This window comes from Cyprinodon variegatus, unplaced genomic scaffold, assembly GCF_000732505.1.
Source record: "Cyprinodon variegatus isolate N-32 unplaced genomic scaffold, C_variegatus-1.0 Scaffold737, whole genome shotgun sequence".
Taxonomy (NCBI): domain Eukaryota; kingdom Metazoa; phylum Chordata; class Actinopteri; order Cyprinodontiformes; family Cyprinodontidae; genus Cyprinodon; species Cyprinodon variegatus.
The window spans coordinates 262,450-281,569 of NW_015151190.1; the positions used below are offsets into that span (position 1 = coordinate 262,450).

The window sequence follows — 19,120 nt, forward strand, 5'->3', positions numbered from 1 at the left end:
TTTTTGAGTATCGATACTTTTGACAACCCTAGTTGGTGGTGAGGTCAATATGAACAGCTAATGAATACCAAACGTTGGTTGTCTGTGATATCAGTCTGACATCGGAGTTCATTTCTGGTTAAAAAAAAAAAGCATTAAAATTGCTGTACAGGTGAACTTCGGGAGTGGCCAGGACGATGACTTATTTATGGTCTTTGTTATCTTTGCCTCAAATGGACTAGTGTTTTGGGAAACAGTCCAAAAGAATCCAGTCCAACTTTATTTATAGCTCAACTTAAAAACAACATTGTGGGAACTCACAGTGTGGGAAGATGCTCTCAAAAACAGAGAGAACAAACTTATTTCAAACACCTTTTAACAAGAAAGACTCTCTTTATGGTGTCTGTAACAAACTTGGAATATCCTAAAAAGGGCTCATATTATAAATATAGGTAATGAGGTAAGAACATAGTTAAATCACAGCAGTCAGGAAGTGCTTATAGCACACAATATACAGTTTAATAATATCATACTGCCCTTTACAGAAAACACAGTGTTTAATAAGAACATAAAACCTGGATAAATAGTCAGGCTATCAACTCTAGTTGATCCTGATGTCAGTTTGCTGCTGCTTCCCCACTTTAGTTTTAAACAGCTTAGCAGTACTGATTGACATATATATATTTGTCTAAAAAAGGAATTATTCTGAGCTTTTTGTGACTGGGATATGCTCAACCAAGCAATTTTGTGGCAAACACTCAAAATATGGACATTTGGATGAACATTTCTTAGCAGTCCTGAAACCTTGATCTAACTCTACTCTGCTAAATGGTAATTCTCCTGTTTCTTTGACTGTGACTAACTATATTTGCTCCATTTCATCCTCTAACATGGGAGCTGGCTCGGAGCTTGTCTGCCTGGCTGTGTGTTTCCTAGAAGGGGCCGCCTGAGGAGCTGGTTAACAGTTGCTTTTTGTTTCCCTGCTTCTTTCTGTATGTCAGATTCTTTCTCCTTGAACCCCAGTCGGCTTCTGCAGATGGCCGCTCACACCGAGTCTGGTTCTGCTGGAGGTTTCTTACAGTTAAAAGGGAGTTTTTCCTCTCCACTGTCGCTACAAGCATGCTTGGTGTGAGGGATTGCTGAAGAGGCAATGAATTGATGCAATCAGCTCTTTTCCTTAGATAGAAAACTTTGAATCAATCTGACTGTATGATGTGTTTGGATTGTCTCGTGAAAGTGCCTTGAGATTACATGTGTTGTAAATTTGCTTTATATAAATAAACTGGACTGAATTAAATTAAACAGTGAATGACCTTTCTGGGAGAAAGTTTGGTTTGGTTTATGGGATCTAGTGCAGACAACAAGGCAGAGCGGATGTGTGCCTTAACTACCTTCTCAGAAAAGAGGTAGTTAAGCGTTTCAACATAAACCTACCTAACACTGAATGCTCATGGGAAAAAAAAGGCCAGACCTTTTTTATGCCAGAAAAACACAATAAAGCAATAAAAGCTTTTATCCAATTTTAATTTAAGTAAAGATTGTGAAAATCAGGCTTACTTATAATTTTTCATCCACAATAAAAGCTTAAGTAAAGCTTTGGTCAAAGTATGTCGCCTTTCTGCAACATTCTAATGTTTTTTTTAACAAGTGTTTGCTTACAAAGATCTCAAACAACACATAATTCCTATGAAATAATCAGATTTTAGGCCTTAAAAAATATTTTTTAGTCTACATTTTAAGCATAAAATCCAGAAATGAACTTCAGCCATGCAGTGTTGGAAGACAGCATAAACCCAGCTGGTTTAAGAGAGTATAGATAGACGTAGAGCTCCTACCTTCCTGTCCTGGGTTTTATCTGGCAACAGTAAGACTCGCTGTCCCCTGGCTGAATGAGCAGCAGTGTTTCCCCTCGCCTGTACAAATCTCCTCTCATCCCCTCACTAACGCTTGGCTTGTCAGACACAGACTAATCTCCACTCACTTCTGCTCCGACTCTGTCTGAGTTACCCTCATTTAGACAGACCTGAGGACTTCAAGCTGACTACTTCTGCTTTTGGTATTCTTTAAATAAACCTCCTTAAACTCAAATGTTAGGTAATAAAACCTTCAGTTACTTGACAGTGATCTTGAGGGTGTTTTGTTACAAAACAGTTAGCCAGTTAACCATTTAGTTATTATAAGCTCTATTTTTGTCAGATCTGCAACCTTTAAATTACAAAGCTAATTTGACCCTCTATCCAGCTAAATAGAACAAATAATGTTACACTGTCTAAATAAAATAGAGTTCTCAGCCTTATTACAAAAAACACTATAGGACTTTTTAAAAACATCAGATCTACTTAAAATTATTACGAGCCGTTAAGGTCCTAAGAGCCACTTACAGGTCTGCAGGTTGCAGACCCCTCTGCAGTATAGCATGAACCTTCAATTACACATCATTGAGAGCAGAAAGCTAGTACCTGTTCTCCTCAAAGCGGCTGATCAGGTCCGACACTTTGGATGGTTTGAGCTTGTCGCGGGTTGCAGCCCCTGATTTTCCTCCCCTCTCCTCCATGATGAGTCTAGTTGGGGATTTCTGGACGTTGCACAAAGGGGACAGACGTGGCGACACGGGGCTCAGAAGGTGTGCTGGCTTTTGTGGCACTAAAGTTGAATCGGACAAAGAAAACAAACTTGATTAATGATCAAAGCATTGATGATGATTTTACCTGCTAGAAATAATCACACTGCAGTTTCAATCTGAAGCTGAAGAGGGCAGCAAAAGCTACTGTAAATGACAACCTACCAAACTTCAACTCTCAATAAAGGCAATACATTTACCCCACCATTAAAAAGCATTACACCCTAAAGGCATAGAATGTTTCTGCTTTTTTGTGTTTGTAATCAAGAAGATGTCAATATTAAATAAAGATATATGGGTAAACCTATAAAGATAATTGCATTTATTAAAGAACAGATCTATAAAACTTAACCTGGCTCTAGGACTAGAAAGAACTTCTACCTTTTCCTGAATCAGGAATCAACACCGGCCACCTGAGCTCAATTTCACTAAAGAACCCATGCATGATTATTGCCAGACCCACAAACATAAGAAAAGACTTCAAAAGAACTTAACTGACAACAATATAAAGAAAAACAGATAAGAAAACCAAGTCACACATCTTTGCAAATTGATTTCCAAGGCTTTGGGACTGCATCAACTAGAGCCATTGTTCACACCTGAGGAAAACATGGAAAAATGGAGAATCTGCCCAAGAGAGGCTGACTGACCAAATGTATGCTAAAAGCTCCTCAATGACTCATCCAGGAGGTCAGAGATGAACTGAGGATGAGTTAAAAAAACAAAACTCTGCAGGCCTCAGTAAAGAATTCGTGATTTAACCACAAAAAAGAGAGATTGGGTAAAGAGGGATTTCAAGTTCCAAGACCAGAAAAACTGGTGATATAACACAACATCCTGTCTCACACTTACAGTGTGCCTCGACAAGGCATCAGGTTGAGGTCAGTTTGGGGTTCAGTTCAATTCAGCCTTTTTATATAGTGCCAATTCACAACACATGTCATCTCAAAGCACTTTACAGATACAATTCAACCACATACAGTTAAACTGATTCAAAGTTTTCTCTCTAAGGAAAACCAGTTGATTGCATCAATAGGCCAATATTTATTCCATTGAGTTTATCTCTCCCTGATCTTAACATTTATTTGTTTATCTTAAACCTAGAGATGTGTAACTGGAAAGAAACGAATTCACATTTCCTCAGTTTACAGGTAGTTGATTTACAGCAGTGAGAAGAGAGAAGTTGGTCATCATTATTTTTGTAGAATGATTAACTCAGCTCAAACAAGAGGTTCACTGGTCTCACAGCTAACTGATTCAATGACTAATGGCACAAAACACAGTCATACACGAACCTGTAAATCCTAAATCATTTAGCACATCTGCTTTTCTTCTAATTTACACAACAATAGACTTAATCTATAATAATAGGCCAACATGTACCTTGTGGTTTAGGCGGCAGATGAGTCCTGCTTCCATGTACTCTTCCATTGACCCCTCCCCTGTTCTTATCAGCTGTTCCTGCAATCGCCCGACTCAGACACTCCTGCAGGATGGGCGAACCGCGGCTGACTTTGATCGGCGAGCCAAAACCTAGAGCTTAAGGGCAAAAGACGAAGAAAGAACATCCATCCATGAAAAGATTTTCAGACCTGAAGGTAAACACAGATGGTCACACTAGAGCTGAAACAATAAATCGGACTAATTGGGAATAATCGATTATTGAAACAATTATCAACTAATTTAGTAATAAGTAAGTATAGAGACTAAATGATGCCTTTAGTTGTCAGAGCAACCAATTTAAAGGAGTAATTTTATCAAAATTGTAAAAAATACATAAGCATTTGGCATTTAGGATTAAAAAAATGCTTCTGTAAGGAACCTTTGGCTATCAGATTATTAATCGGTTAGTTGAAAAAATAATCAACAGATTAATTGATTTGCAAAATAATTGTTAGTTGCAACCCTAGGTCACACCAAAACACACTTTATCACCATAAAGGGAAGCTGTCACAATGTTTCTGATGGCAATGTAATCTAGCAGACTCTGTATTTTACATTATAGCAGCGACAGGCACTAAGATGATGCTGAGGAAATGCTAAAGAATTTGCTTTAGTGACCAGGAAATGTATTTCATCATATTTCCTCACAACTTCAAATTCAGTCTATTGTTGGCCAGTGAATTATAAAGAATGCTCTGATTATATAAGAACTGTCTTTACTTCTCTTTTCTTGACCTTTTGACTCAATCATACATATTTCTGTTTGATTTCCAAAGTGTGCTCATGTAAAGGAGATTATTCAGGGGGTTGAATCAAATCTGATACTGCAATAGTCAAAGCCCAAATTAAGAGTTTGGATTAGATTAAATACTTGCAGCAATATTTTTTTCCACCCTGTTAATCTTGTTTTTGTTTGAATTCAATGAGGAAAGCTAATTTGCAGCATTGGGTGAATAATTGTAGCTGTAGAATGTTTTGTTAATTAGAACCTAAATTGTTCACCTACTTTATTATCTACAGAATTTTGCCTCAAAACCTTTTAAATATGAATGAACAGAGTTACTGTAGAGCTTCATCCTCAGCATTCAAGCTGCTTGTTTTACATAAAATGTTTTTTTTTTATTTGTCCCTAACCTTCTGGTTCCCACAAAAGCAAGTTATGTAATTTGCATGAAACAGAAGAAAATACAGTAGAATTATACTGATTTATAACGCATTTGAAAAACGAAGGTGCAACCAAAACCACCTAATTTACATTTTGTGAAGGAAATTCAAAGGTTTAAATCAATCAAATGTAACCTTAATGTTGTGGCTTGTAAACCTGATTAAAAGAAAATTCTGATTTCTTAACTTATAAGCATGTATGTTTTCTTTCTATCTGGAGCTGTTGCACTGGTTCGTCATGCAACATCAAGCAAAGAGATCCTTTACAGAACAAGGAAGGTCTAACAAGTGGAGTTTCCAAAACAATAATTACTCTTCTCATTTTGCATCTAAAATTACAGATATGCCTGAAACCTCACAGAGCAACCCTAAAGCATTTGAAAAGAACTCTCTAAGCGGATGACTTGTGAATATCTACCCATTTATTGTAGTCACAAGCATAAATGTGATTAAGATGAACCGACAAATACTTGATCTCAGTCTGTTTAATGTATTCAAGCAGATAATCTCACTAATGAACCAACTGATGAGCACCTCCAGTGAGATTTTTCCCCAAGCAGCTGGTTCCAGGCAGCACAACATGAGTGTTTAGATGAAGCAGGCAGACTGATTTAATGGAGCGACTGACACAGACAGGCAGTGTATATAGGAGACTACGTCTACCTCGCTCTGACCTCATAGCACCCACTCATACACAGACACTACAGGATCCTTTATGAAGCTGATTGCTAAGGAAAAATGCCCTTATAAGGAGTCACTTTTGCTGCGCTTCTAAATATTAGGTCTGTTCATTGGTTCCCATTTAAAGGGGCCACTTCATCTAAGCTAGATACAGAAACTGGAGTTAGAAGCATTTATTGTGGTAAACAGCAGTGATTTGCCCTAAAATAAAGAAAAGCCTTTAATACAGAAGCAAAACCTTCCACTTAAAATTCCAGAAAAGTCAAGCTTTTAATTTGAGTGAAATTAAATGGAGAAATAAAATATAATCAACAACATTAAGAATTAATGTTTTTTTTTTATTCCCTTGTTTCTTTAAGATTTCCATATCAGTGAATGCGTGTCTGTTTAGAGAGCGACTGGGTGAATGCAGCCATATTATAAAGTACGGCTGTAACTGATAATGATGATCAGCTCCAATAATGGCACAGTCTGAAGATATTTCCTTTAAACTTAATTTATGAGCAACAGAAACAGATTAAAATGAAAAGGCAAAGTGAATCAATTAAATTCCTCTTTAAAGAAGAAAATATATATTTTATTGCTTTTTATCGAAGACAAAAATGCCTTCAGTTTATATGTAGACAATTGTTAATCAAAACCTGCTAAAATAAGAGGTTTTGCCTTTTCTATTTTAAGTGACATAATTCAAATAAATACCACTCTAGTGAAAAAGGTCACAAACAAAGGTGAACAGTCTTATGTATATTACATTCTGGATATCAAATGAGGACTAGTCAACATCAAAAAGTGTAAATGTGAAAAAGGTTTGACTTAATTTCAGCTCTAAGTTGGTGTTTGTTTTTCAGCAAATTACAGGTTGTAAAGTCTAAATATTCCAGTTAATGATCATTTCATTTGATTAATCCAATTGTTTTATCTGCAGCATATTATATTCTAAATGTTCAGTATATCATTGGAAAAAGCAATGTAATTTTCCTTTTCTAATTTTTTTACTAAATCGGTGATGTCATATTTTTGTGTACCCCTTTTAATTCCTTCAAAATACATATTGAGTATTTACGTTGATCAGAGTTGTGAGGAACCGTTAATATACAATCCACGTAGTGATACAAATTACAATAAAATATCTTTTGTGCTTGTTAACCAGAGTTTCCCCATTATACACCAAAATATCTGAGAATTTGTATCTCTGTTAATAGAAAAATGATTTATGTTGATATAAAAAAAGATTTGTATTTGTAAAAAATAGATTTTTTCCATTTAGGTCTAAAACCCTCCGTTATCCTACTTGCATATGAGTTTTAAGCTGCAAGTATAAATTTGAACTGGATCTTTTCTTCCTTTGAGCTGATTGGTCGATTCTATGTCAGCTATAAAGTGTATAATCCAATCAGAGTGCAGGTTAGTTTCATTGCAACTTGTGTAATTATATTTTTTTAACACACATATATATTCCTATCTATTTCCATCCACGTGGGTAAAAGAAGATAACATTCCATCCAATGAAGACAGATATGTGTATATAAAAAAAAACCAATCCCTTCTGTTCTAAAACTAGCCATGAAGAAAAAATAATAATTTAAAGGTTTTGTCATTTATGACTATTAAAAAGGTCCTACAATATATAAAAAGTCTAAATTACAAAAATAGGGAAGGAATGTGTTTATAATTCAACAGAACACTTAAGAACATGCTAGGAATAAATTTTATTTAAAAAAAAAGGTGCAATGTAAAACTTTTAAATACCGGTCTGCTGCAGACATTAGACTAATGACCGTAGAAAGCCTAACTGTCCATTTCAGCAATTTCAACCTGAGACCTTGTTGCAATCCTACGTGTGGTCACATTTAAAAGGAATAAAAAGAAACAGTTTCGGGAACAAATACAGGAGGCACTGAAATTTCTGATTTTCAATCACATTTCTATATGTTTTTATGCAATTCAAATTTATGCAGCTGCAATAAAAGTGCAACTAATTTGAAGGCTTTTCACACATTGCTATTAAGGATGCCGATTACTGTAAAGGGTGCTGCTGTGCAGAGGGGGCGGAAACAAAATGTAGTCCGTATTTAAAAAAAAAAAGTTATGATGTTATACAATATGAAGCAGATTTTGTTGTGTGCTTAAAGACAAGTTAAGCAGCTGAACCTTCTGTACAAACAAACAAATCCAATGGTGTTGCAGAAAACTGTCCAACATTAAGTAGTCAGCTACTGTAATATTCACACAGACTTAATATACAGCTATTATGGTGATCAGAAACCTGTTTGTGATATGCAGTGCTTTTTCCAGTTAGAAAAACACAGACTGTTTAAAAACTGAGTGCATAAAGACCTTGTGCCGGAGAGAAACAAACATCTACTCAGTGTGTGCAGTTCCAGGATTTAGTTTGTTTGCTAAAAATTGTTAGTTTGGGCCAAAATGCTTCTTTGAGCCCTATATTTATTTTTCCTAACATAATCTTTATCTGGCCGATCCTAAAACAGAAAGACAGAAAAACAACCACAGAATCACATAGTTACAGTTTTAATTTCATATGGTCTGACGTTAATTAAAGACAACAGCTCGAGGAGCAGTCAGCCTGGAAACCATCCCACACTGCGTTTACCACGGCCACCTTCCTGAAATAACTGATTAATTACCAAGACGGCCGAGACAAATTTCTCTTGATAAGGTGGTTGGTTTGCCTCACAGCCACATGAAGCCAATATAGCAAAGCAGTCAACAAGTTGTGTCTTAGAAATAGAGCTTAAATTGGTCGTTAAGAGAGTTTCAGTCTGCAATCTGATTATTAGAGGCAGTCTTAACTTTGAAAAACTCCCAGAACTCTGCTCTCTTTAGTCTCAGACTGATGCTGGAGCCGCATTCGCTGCAAACCTGCTCCACTTAGCTGGCTTCAAAATAACGTAACAGATATTCTGATGTCTCTTGCAGATAAGACAAACATAAACAGAGATAAAGAAAAAAAACGTCTGTTTTGGTCATGCTTATAGCAACTATACTTCATGCATTTGGTAATAAAAATAACATGAATGAAGATCAGGGTCTTCATCTATAAATGCATAATAAAGCTGCATACCAATGTTTTATGCACAACTTGGGTTGTATAAAAATGAAAGTGTGTGGAAATCTATGCCGACTCTATACCTGCTTTGAAAACCTGTAGAAGTCCTACAAACATTTCGATCAATACAAAAATACCCTACTGTAACAAACCACAGAACGAAACCTTTGTACCTTTGTAGTTAGGGAGAGGGTGATCCAGGTAGCAGCTGGATTCCATCCATTTTAATATGTAATGAAGGAAAGGTGTGTCTTTACATTTGTTTGCACTGTTTCATACCAAACTTTTGTCCAATAAAAGTTACAAAGTTTTTCAATACTGCCGACTCTTAGCATGAAAGCTATGCTCTCTTTTGTGAGAGGGACTACATCATTTCCACTGAAGATTTTGAAAAAGAAATATAAATTAGAGGTGTTGAGAGTGAAAACTGAAGCTGTTAAAACTGTTTTCCCATAATTGGACAGAGTTTGGTGGAAACTGCCACAGCGCCTGGTCCCACACTTATAGCATCTTCTCATAAAAAACATCTAAAGCATGAGTGACAGACCACTGGATTGAGAAAATTAGAGGCAGCCAACCACCACTCTGCTGAAAAGCTTTGGTCCTCCATCTGTGTCTGTGTGATGAGGGACGGAGCTCCACTACAGAGACAAAGCAGATCAGTTTTTGAAGAACGCTCAAAGCAGAAGCTTGTCATGCACTTTTTATCCTGCTTTCCTTGTGCATTTCATTAATAATCTGCAAGCCTTTTTAAAAACTTTTTGGTGGTCTGACACAAAAAAAGAAGTGAGAAACTGAGATCCGGGCTGACCTTTGCCTTGCTTTAAGCACCTAGTAGCTGGATGGGAAGCTAACAGCTGCCTCTCTTCTGAAGATGCAAACCTTCTACTCCACCACAGACTGCACTGCGCCTGCAGGCATCTGCATCTATTTCAGTGCATTTTATAGCTATGCAGCAGAGCTGAGATGTCAGTGAAAGGTTTTAGGAAATGTCAAAATCAAAATCAATAAAGCAGAAGAGAAAAACCTTCAGTTTGCAAACTAAAGTTGTTTGTTTTTCACATTTACTATGATGGCAAGCCACACTCTTTCACCACATGCCTATTATTACAACAAGGCCATGGTTACAGACATTGATGCAGACTGTACATCTGTGTGATCAGTCTCTCTGTAACCAGCCTCCTTTCTAAAAACCACCCAGTTCTCACACATCTCAGGGGCCGTAAAACAAGGAGAGGGGACAGGAGGAATGCATGTGTCCACCAAAAAGATCTATTTCTGCAACAAAAAAACAAGCAATGCCCCCAAAATAGCGAAACTTCCCAACTAGTGCCTGAAATAACCAAGTGAAGCTGCAGGCACTTAAAAGTTCTGCCCTGCAAACCACAAAGGATTGACACTGGGAAAGGATTTGTGAGAAACTTAAGTCACAAAGGAAGCTTGTGTTGCTAAACATTTATAGGTGTCAGTTTTTAAAAGGCTTTAGGAGTATGAAGCAATTCTGCTTGCACCTTAAAGAATGTATGAACCATTTCCTCTAAACAGACATTGATCTAACTGCCAACATTTTATTTTTAATGCTTTCTTAAACTGCCTGAAACAGTTTTGTTCCTTTTAGCTTAAATGAAGGCTTCGCATTAACAGATCAGTTCCTCTTTTCATTTTCTTGTAAGCTTGTATCTGAGGAAGTTGCTAAGAGACCTGTAAAGGTTCGAAAAACTGTGTCACTTAATTTTAATAAAAACATTTGCTAGTAGCTAAATATTTGGATATTTGGACCGATTAAAATTTTTAATTAGAATTCATGTGATCTGGAATGATCTTTTCAGAAGAAGTGACATTTTGTTAGACTGTATTAAAAAGGTAACGGTACGTCGTAACCCAATATACCTTGAAGTTGTTTTTAAGTGGTTGTTACAACAGATAGGGGGAAAGAAAACAAAATATGAAAAGTATGGAGTAGATCTGTATTTAGCCTCCTTGTGCAATAACAATATGTTCAGCAGATATTTAATTAGATACAAGGTAATACTTTGACTGGACCATTCCAACTCTACAATCATATTCAATAAGTTAGCTGGCCACCTCCTTCCAGGCTTTGTCAGCTTACTGTAATGATCTTAAGATCAAAACTATAAAATGTCCACAAGTAAGGTAAAGAAAGATAATAATTTGACTAAGAGCTGAAGTAGCAGAGATAAGAGTTGAATTCATCAAAGTCAGAAAACTGATGTTTTCCTTGAACTTTGTAGTAGAACAGGTTGTTATGCTGCTGGTTTCTCTCTCAGCCAGAACATTTTTCAGATTCCTGCTTCCTCCCAGTCACCTGGCATGCCTGTTTGTCCTTTACCTGTCCCCAAACTTAATGTTATTGCCTCGCCTCTGATCCACACCCGCCATTTCCTTCTGGCAAGATATGTGTTGAAAGTTACGTGAGAGAGAACCTTCTGAAAAACAAAAGACACACCTGTCTGTGTGGTGTGGTGGGTCCCCGCCCTGCTATCTGTCCAGCAACAAACTGACAAGTGAGAGAGCCTGAACCTGAGGGTTTCCTATGTGGCTTCAGATGAACCTCTGTTACATATTTTTCCTTTTCTTAACAAACACTGTGGTAGTCTGAACGGTTTTGCACAAACATAGCAATATTAATCATAATGTGAATCTAAGTTTTAGCTCTAGCATTAACACCTCTGTAATGCTTTATTTTTAAAAATGTGCAACTTATAAAGCACAACATGCTTTCAGTACACATTTGCATTTAGGCTATTTATTATAAAGATAGCGTCAGTGGCTCATAAATCAGCAGATAAAAAAGCAGCTTGGCAGGTAGACATCAGAGATTACTACTTCCAGCTAATAAGCAGGTAGTCCGTTGTAGATCAGCTGACCTCAACAGGCAAACAAAGTAAGAATCATACCCTGTAATGAAGAAAATCCCAGTAAATTCACTCACCGCGTGTTTGAGGACAAACGGATGTGAAGCTGCTTATACCGAGGGACTCTACTGTGCGCTCCCAGAAGGGAACTAAGTTTAGGCTCCATGCAATCTTCCCAGGGTGTGCTGCTCTGACTCAACCCAGCAGAGGAGGTTCAGAGAGAATAAAAACTCCTCCCTTTCTCAGCCTAACCAACACACCCACCCTCAACACCAAGGGAAGCATAAACAAGAGAAGAAAAGCACAATTTTAACCAGATAATGAGTGTATAACACAAAATATAAAACTGCTGATTAGAGAACAACAGTATCATGTGACTGATCATAGTGTATGTAGAAAAATGCACAAAAAGAAAATAAAAAGTTGCACTTGGATTAGTTTCAACTCAGTTTTGGTTCAATCCTAAATGATGGAAAGAAAATGTGGTAAAAAGATTTTAAAACAAGAGCAGAAATCCCTTCCTGAATGCAGTCAGTCAGATCAATGGCAGACAAACATGACAGTAAAACCAACTGAAGTTAAATCCATTTGTCTTCGGAAGGTGACAAAGCATTTGAGGTAACAGTAGAACCTGGATTGTGTTTAGACTGTTGGAGTACCACAGGGATCATTGCTAGGCCCAATTCTCTTAACTATATAAATGTTCCCAAGTTATTTAATTATTAGGCAGCATGGGATTAATTTCCACTGTTAAGCCGATGATATTCAGCTATATCTGTCAATAAATCCAGATGAAGCTAACCCATTACTTAGACAACAGGCATGTCTTGAAACATAAAAACCTGCATGACTCTTAACGTTCTCCTCTAAATGCAGGTGAATCAGAAGTTATCGTCTGGACCAGAGTCATTGGCTTCCCATTAAATCTAGAGTAGAATTTAAAATCCTCCTTCTCACATATTCAGCCTTAAATGGCCAAGCTCCATCTTATATCAGAGATGATTGTTACTTAAGTTCCTAACAGAGCACTTCACTCTCAATCTGCAGGTTTACTAGTGGTTCCTAGAATTTCTAAAAAGTTAAATTGGAGACAGACAGACACCCTGTCTACTTTTAAATGTTGACTTAAAAAGGTCCTTTTTGATAAAGCTTATATTTAAAGTAGCTGAGGTAATCCTGAGCTATCTCTATAGTTATGCTACTATAAGCTTAGACTATTGGAGGACATGGGGATCATTTTTCATCATTCTGCTTCATTCTACCTTTATTCTCCCATTGTGCAGAATTTGTTAGTTCAACCTCTACTCAGCTATATGTCTATAAATCCAGATGCACCATTATTTTGTCAGAAACGTACATTACAGCCAAAAAAAATCTAGCTGGTTATAAATGTATCACGTACCTTTGACCGAAGCCAGCTCTAATCCTTTTTCTTTATTTCTTTGAGCCTGAGGAGGTGCTCTCTGGTGTCTCTTTCAGTCTAGTTATATATTTGAGGCTCTTCTAAATATTACCCTCTCTGTGCATCAACTCTGAGCTGTCTCATGGTTAAAAAAAAGAAGCAAAAGTGACACAGGAAGCACATATGTCAACAGATGTGAAAGGACTGGAAGGCCACTTGTGAAAATCAACCGAATAAATGTTAAGGTGTTGACTTATGCATGCGCAAAAGCGTTCTAATGTGAACAGTTTGTACATTGATCAACACCTGGTTGCTTAGTGAGGTGTGTTGTACTGCAACTGGAAGGAATGAAAAGCACTACACTTTGCTTTTTCAGGGAACCAGTCAGACTGGTGTGGATTCCAATCATTAATTTCCCATCTGAATCACTTTTAACCATGACACAACACTATGCTCAGTTCACAATGAGGTGATTGTTACAGCATATGGTTAGAACAAATAGATGCTCTTTAAAATTAAAGACAATGATTTTGCATTAATCAGTACAAATGCTTCGTAATGTGAACATTTAAATAACGCAACAACTACACAGAGGTAAAAAAGGTCAACTTCTTCACATTACTGCAGCTTTGTTGTCATTGACTGGTTTTAACTTGTTTTTAATGGTGAGCAAAACAAATTATTATTTTAATTGCTCTGATTAGCAACATAATCTATCCTTTAGGTCTAAACACATTAAATCCTTATATCACCTGTGTCCCAGTAGCAGAGGAAAGATTTACATAATATTAAGGGAGCCAATAGAAACAGGTTCCCTCAAGTTAAAAACAAATACTTGCTTTTTTAAAAGGGAAACTAAACCTAAAAAAAGGACCAAAAAGTGGGAAAGTTACACGAGACATTGATGGGTTGGGGTAATTGTCAGGTAAAAAGAAAGCAAAGGTGAATTTAACATGACTAAATAGAAATATTATCTAAAATAAAACCATGAATGCTCACTATGCTTTCAATGCTATCGAGCTTTCAATTCCTGACTCACCAAGGTGGCGCGTCTGAATGACATGGTTTTATAGCATGTTCAATTTGAATTCAGAAACCTATTTAGAACCATGCTTTAGTCATTGTTATGGCTGTAACAGTGGCCGTTGTGACATCAGAAAAATAGAAAATACAAGCCTCCACAAGCGGGAAACTGGAACGTTGTCACCTCTGACTTCCACTTCCAAGTTCCAAGATAAAACAAATCCTGCATTATTCCTCTAACCATCGAACATAACTGTGCCACACAACTTAAACACAAACTATCTTCAGGTCAGGGTTACAGAGCACTATTTCCAAACACCAACTATCTTAAAAAGTTCCTTCCCCTAGGATGTTTTTCTGATTAGTTATTTTTGACTCTATATGAACCTTGTCATATTATTTTTAAAAACATTGTATAAACACATATTTACCATAAAAGCAATATTGTTTAAAACATTTTTGTGTGAGCTGCTCATTTCATGATTAAATACTTACAGAAAGCAGAAACGTGATACTGGGAATAACTACTGCATTTAAGCTTTGTATTTACATTAAATGCACTGAACTGATGTTGGAATATTAATAAAAGTGATGAGAATACTGTAAATAAATCTTTAGACTACCTATGGTCAGAACGTTAAATAAGCTAGTTCAGTGCAGTAAAACACCAACCTAAGACAAAAAAATGGTTAAAGCAGCTGAAATAAAAAACAAAGCTATTCTGGAAGTTTTTTGTGTTTGCAAAAATAATCAGAGTTGGTGGTTATCATGACAAATCCCCTTTCTTATCAATAACTTAAGAATAAACATGCAACATCAGGTCATACTTGGCTAAAATAGTTCAGGTCATTCAATAAGTCAGTGACTCAATGAACCATCTGTCTACTCATGCTTGTCCACGGAGAAAAGAAAATTGCCAACTGGAACCTGTTAGATAATGTTTTACTCACTGGTAATATGTTTTCAACTGATTTATACTGTACTGAACTGTAATAGGGACTAAATTGTTTTAAATATAATTTTATCTGAGTAAATTATATTACTATCTTTTTTTGAGGGAATTCATCCAATCTAAATTTGAAAGAAAAAATTCTAGAAACTGAAATTTTTTTTGTTGTTGTTGTGAAATTCGTATCTGTCTCTTATTCACTTGTGCAGTTTCTTATTGTAATTTGTAAATAGCCAGAAAATCATCAGAACTGTGGAATCTGCATGCTTCGGTTCAGTCTGTGTGTTAATATTGAGTGGTTGAGCTCTGCAGCTCAGTCTGTCAGTTTGGAAAACCAGTAGAAAGCTAAAGCATGCCCAGAGTTAGAGGAACAACCAGCTGCAGCATCTTTACTGTCTGCTGTGTATCTGGGAGATTATTTTTGTTTTTTACACTTCCTGTGATGGCCAAGGTGAAAAAGAAATGCAGAGAAAACAAGTGCATTAGTCATCTCTTGTCCAATCAGAGCTGCTGTACTCAATGTTAAAAACTGGCTGTCATGGCGACCTGATGCACAGCTGGCTCCCTGCAATTCAGGACCTCTTTAAAGTTTGATCAGTATTAATAATTAGGAATTAGCAGGCATTGTGCAACATGCATGCCTCCCTTCTGCTGCAGCATTTCCAAGAAGTTGGCTCAGTTATTGAGACATTACCCCTAATGTGTTAACTGACACCTGGAATACAGCTAGCCACAACAAAACAGCGTTTCATTGAACAAATTCAGGTTGTTGCAAAGACCAACTAAAATACTGAGATGTTCTTAGAGGTAAAAAGATAAGCAGCTTTATGCTGCTGTGAAATGAGTACATATGGTTTAGTTTAAAGCAGTGAAGCTGCAGCATAAATGCTGCTCCCTCCTGATGAAAACCTCGAACTGAAGAGGTACAGAGTCTGGCTTATTAGATGTAGCCAAGAAATAGATATAAGATAGTTTTCATTTTTCTTGGGTGATAAATATGTCACGGAACGCCATTTGAGGCCAGATGTTCTTAATTTTAAATCGTTGTCTTTATGATTACCGTAATTCATCAGAAATTATATCAAGCTCTGCCCTGAGTCAAGATGAACATGATAACTTGAAACAGTGGATGGTCAATTGCCACAAAGACAAGCTGCAGGTAAACCCAGGGCAAAGGATGGAGACTAAAAGAAAAGGCAGGAGAACAGAAAAAGACAAAAGAACTTGCATGAAAATAAAAGCAATAACTAGCTTTTCAGTACAGAAAAAAGAAAGAGACAAAATAATGTAAAAAAAATGGTCAAAAGAAAGCAAGAAAATGATTCATAAGAAATAAACAGACCATGAGTTAGATCACTACCACGTCCCCACCAAAAACACACCTATGTTGGAAAAATTTTGTTTTTGCACTCAGAGGCAAAATGCAGGCGATTCCTCCTTTAGAATTTCATCCACTTGATTTCTCTTAATTGACATTAAATCAGGAAAATCCTGAAAGTGTTGAAACTCATGCATGAGCATAAATCTGAATGTGAGGCAAGCCAAAGCCCTCCTCTTTGGTTATGCAATTAGGCTTTGCATCTAAATGAGTTTTCTGATAGAGCTGCCCCTCCCACACAGCAGAACCAGCAGAAACTCTAGGAAATCATCATCAGAATCATCACCATTGTAATGATATTCACACATAAAAAGGACATCTGAATGGCTGAAGTGTAAAGGCACATATTGACTAAAGTAAATTTTTTTTTCTGAAATTTGATATATTTTCTCTGTTTTGTTGGTTGGAGGATTGTTTTTTGTCGTTGTTGCTGGTTCTAGATTATACACAATCACTTTCAGTCATATGTAAAACAGGATACAGCCTTTAATCAATAAGATTCTAAGGTTAAATGGTCCTAAGACTGTAAAAACAACTAAAAACAACCGCAATCAATTTCAATTCTTAAATGATTTGGGACCAGCAGAGGATTAAAATGCTAGGATGATCACCATGACGATCAGGTGGGGGAAGAAGACACTCCCAGCAGTTTCCAGTTTTCTAACACTGGAAACTCTCACAAAAGTGTTAGATTAACAAATAAGCTTTGGGGAAATGTATCTCCAAGAAAAAAAAAATCAGCAGGGTGACACAAGAAAAGTGCACCTTCTGTTTGCTCCATAAAAGAAAAACAAAATCAAACACAAAATGAAGCTAGCAGGTAAGGTAAACGCGAGTTATGCTGCGCACCTCTGGATTGTTCGATTTTCACCGCTATGCAGCTCTCATCTTCAGTGGTTCTGGTCTGGCAGCAGGAAGTTTTCGCTTTCCTCTCTGCAAAAACAAAGCAAGGAAACAAAACAGAAAAATAGTCAGCTTGCACACGAGGAGAGAACCAGTTTCAGAGAGCCACATGTTTTATTTAGGATCACCATCACTCAGAGGTTGGAAAGCGTGACGAGTGAGGGTGTATGAACAGCATAATATGAAACTGTCAAACACTAAACCAAAGAAAACCTCATTGGATGCAAGAGCTGCCAAACTTTTGGAGTCTGGTTCCTTGAGCTGCATTTTTCGAAACCTGGAGCAGACGTTGCTTTGAATACTAAATGAAAAGGAGCAACATCTCCCCTTGGACACAGAACCTCCAATTAGTCTGGCTGTGATAAGTGGGGCATCATCTGTGGGGAGCCCCAGCTCTGCTTTAACACAGCCAGTTAATATGCACATGTTAGATAAAAGAGAATAACAGCAGCGGTTGTAAAACTATGATCAGCTCGTACAGATCCCACAGAACTCACAACAGATAATACATACACAACTAATCGATTAGAAGGATCAAGGGTAAGACCAGATCTGTGTCAAACATGACAATATCACACAAAGATAAAATAATACAGAATAAACCTCTTACAGGAGCACTGATTCAATCCCGATGATCCATTGTATTTACCATTCTATTACAGGGTGGGCTGAGGGTGTCAGAGGTTTTTGGTATAAACAAGAGGGCAAAAAACAGTGGTGAGTTTTCACACATCAAACCAACACCACTCTGTTGCAGAGAGGATACAAATGGTAAATCTTGATTAACTTAAGCTATATTTCATTAAAACAAAAAAAAAAAACATAAAAAACAAATAGTCAAATGAATGGAGCCGGAAGAAAAATCAACGGAGGACTTTGGGTCCCAGTTCTCTGGTTCTAAGAGGAAGGCATTCTTTTTATTATCAATCATTTAAAAACACATAAAAAAACACAACAAAAAACCAACTTAACTCATAAATTATCATATTCAAAACGTAAAATTGCTCAAATGCATTGGCAAGTTTACATTTCTGTCACTACCTGAGGCAAAGCTCCAGTAAATTCTATTTTTTTATTTTTTACACATTTGAAACTCCTCATAAAAGTATTAATTTCCCTTGAACCTCTTCTATTGCGATCTTATATACAATAGACCTGCATAAAGTAATGCATTATACTCACTTGGAAGCATTTTAATCCATGGTTTTACAGATGTCTTTTTTTGTTTCTTTTTTGCATTTCAAACAAGAAGAGTGTGTCATGAATTGGTATTCATACCTGATCAGTCTGGGTGTAATGATGCACTACGTCTAAGCTTGGATAAGATAACAGTGTGTCAATAATGAATATAAAAGGAAAGTGGGCCCTGTTGGGGGGTGGGAGGACTGACTGTGCAGATTCAGTAATGATTGAGTGGGTAGATGCATGAGGCGGGGGTGGGGGCAGTAATATTCTGGCTCTAGGATTAAAGGAGGGTTTTCTCCACGTACCATCTGGAGTCCCCATGACATGCCTGCCTGCTGTTTCTGCATACAGACACACGTGCTGACACAAAAATCTTATTCTTTTATCAAACACTTTTTAAACCCAAACAGAAAAATCCTTTTGGAAATTATAGAATATGTAAGCAGTTTA

At 36.8% G+C, this 19,120-nt stretch overlaps 1 protein-coding gene across 8 annotated transcripts in view; it reads right to left on the reverse strand.

The window, feature by feature from the left end:
• fgd4 (FYVE, RhoGEF and PH domain containing 4) overlaps positions 1-19,120 on the reverse strand; it is a 72,721-nt gene that overhangs the window by 22,699 nt on the left and 30,902 nt on the right. For 5 of the 8 annotated variants that reach the window (XM_015395340.1, XM_015395341.1, XM_015395342.1 and 2 more), the window contains exons 2-4: positions 17,432-17,515; positions 3,983-4,138; positions 2,439-2,622 (exon numbers count right to left, since the gene is read on the reverse strand). In XM_015395340.1, coding sequence (XP_015250826.1) covers positions 2,439-2,622; positions 3,983-4,138; positions 17,432-17,515 — 424 coding nt within the window. Of the gene's footprint in view, positions 1-1,814; positions 1,937-2,438; positions 2,623-3,982; positions 4,139-11,907; positions 12,041-17,431; positions 17,516-19,120 lie in introns of those variants that run through there. The other 3 variants (XM_015395346.1, XM_015395347.1, XM_015395348.1) reach the window with 3 other exon arrangements.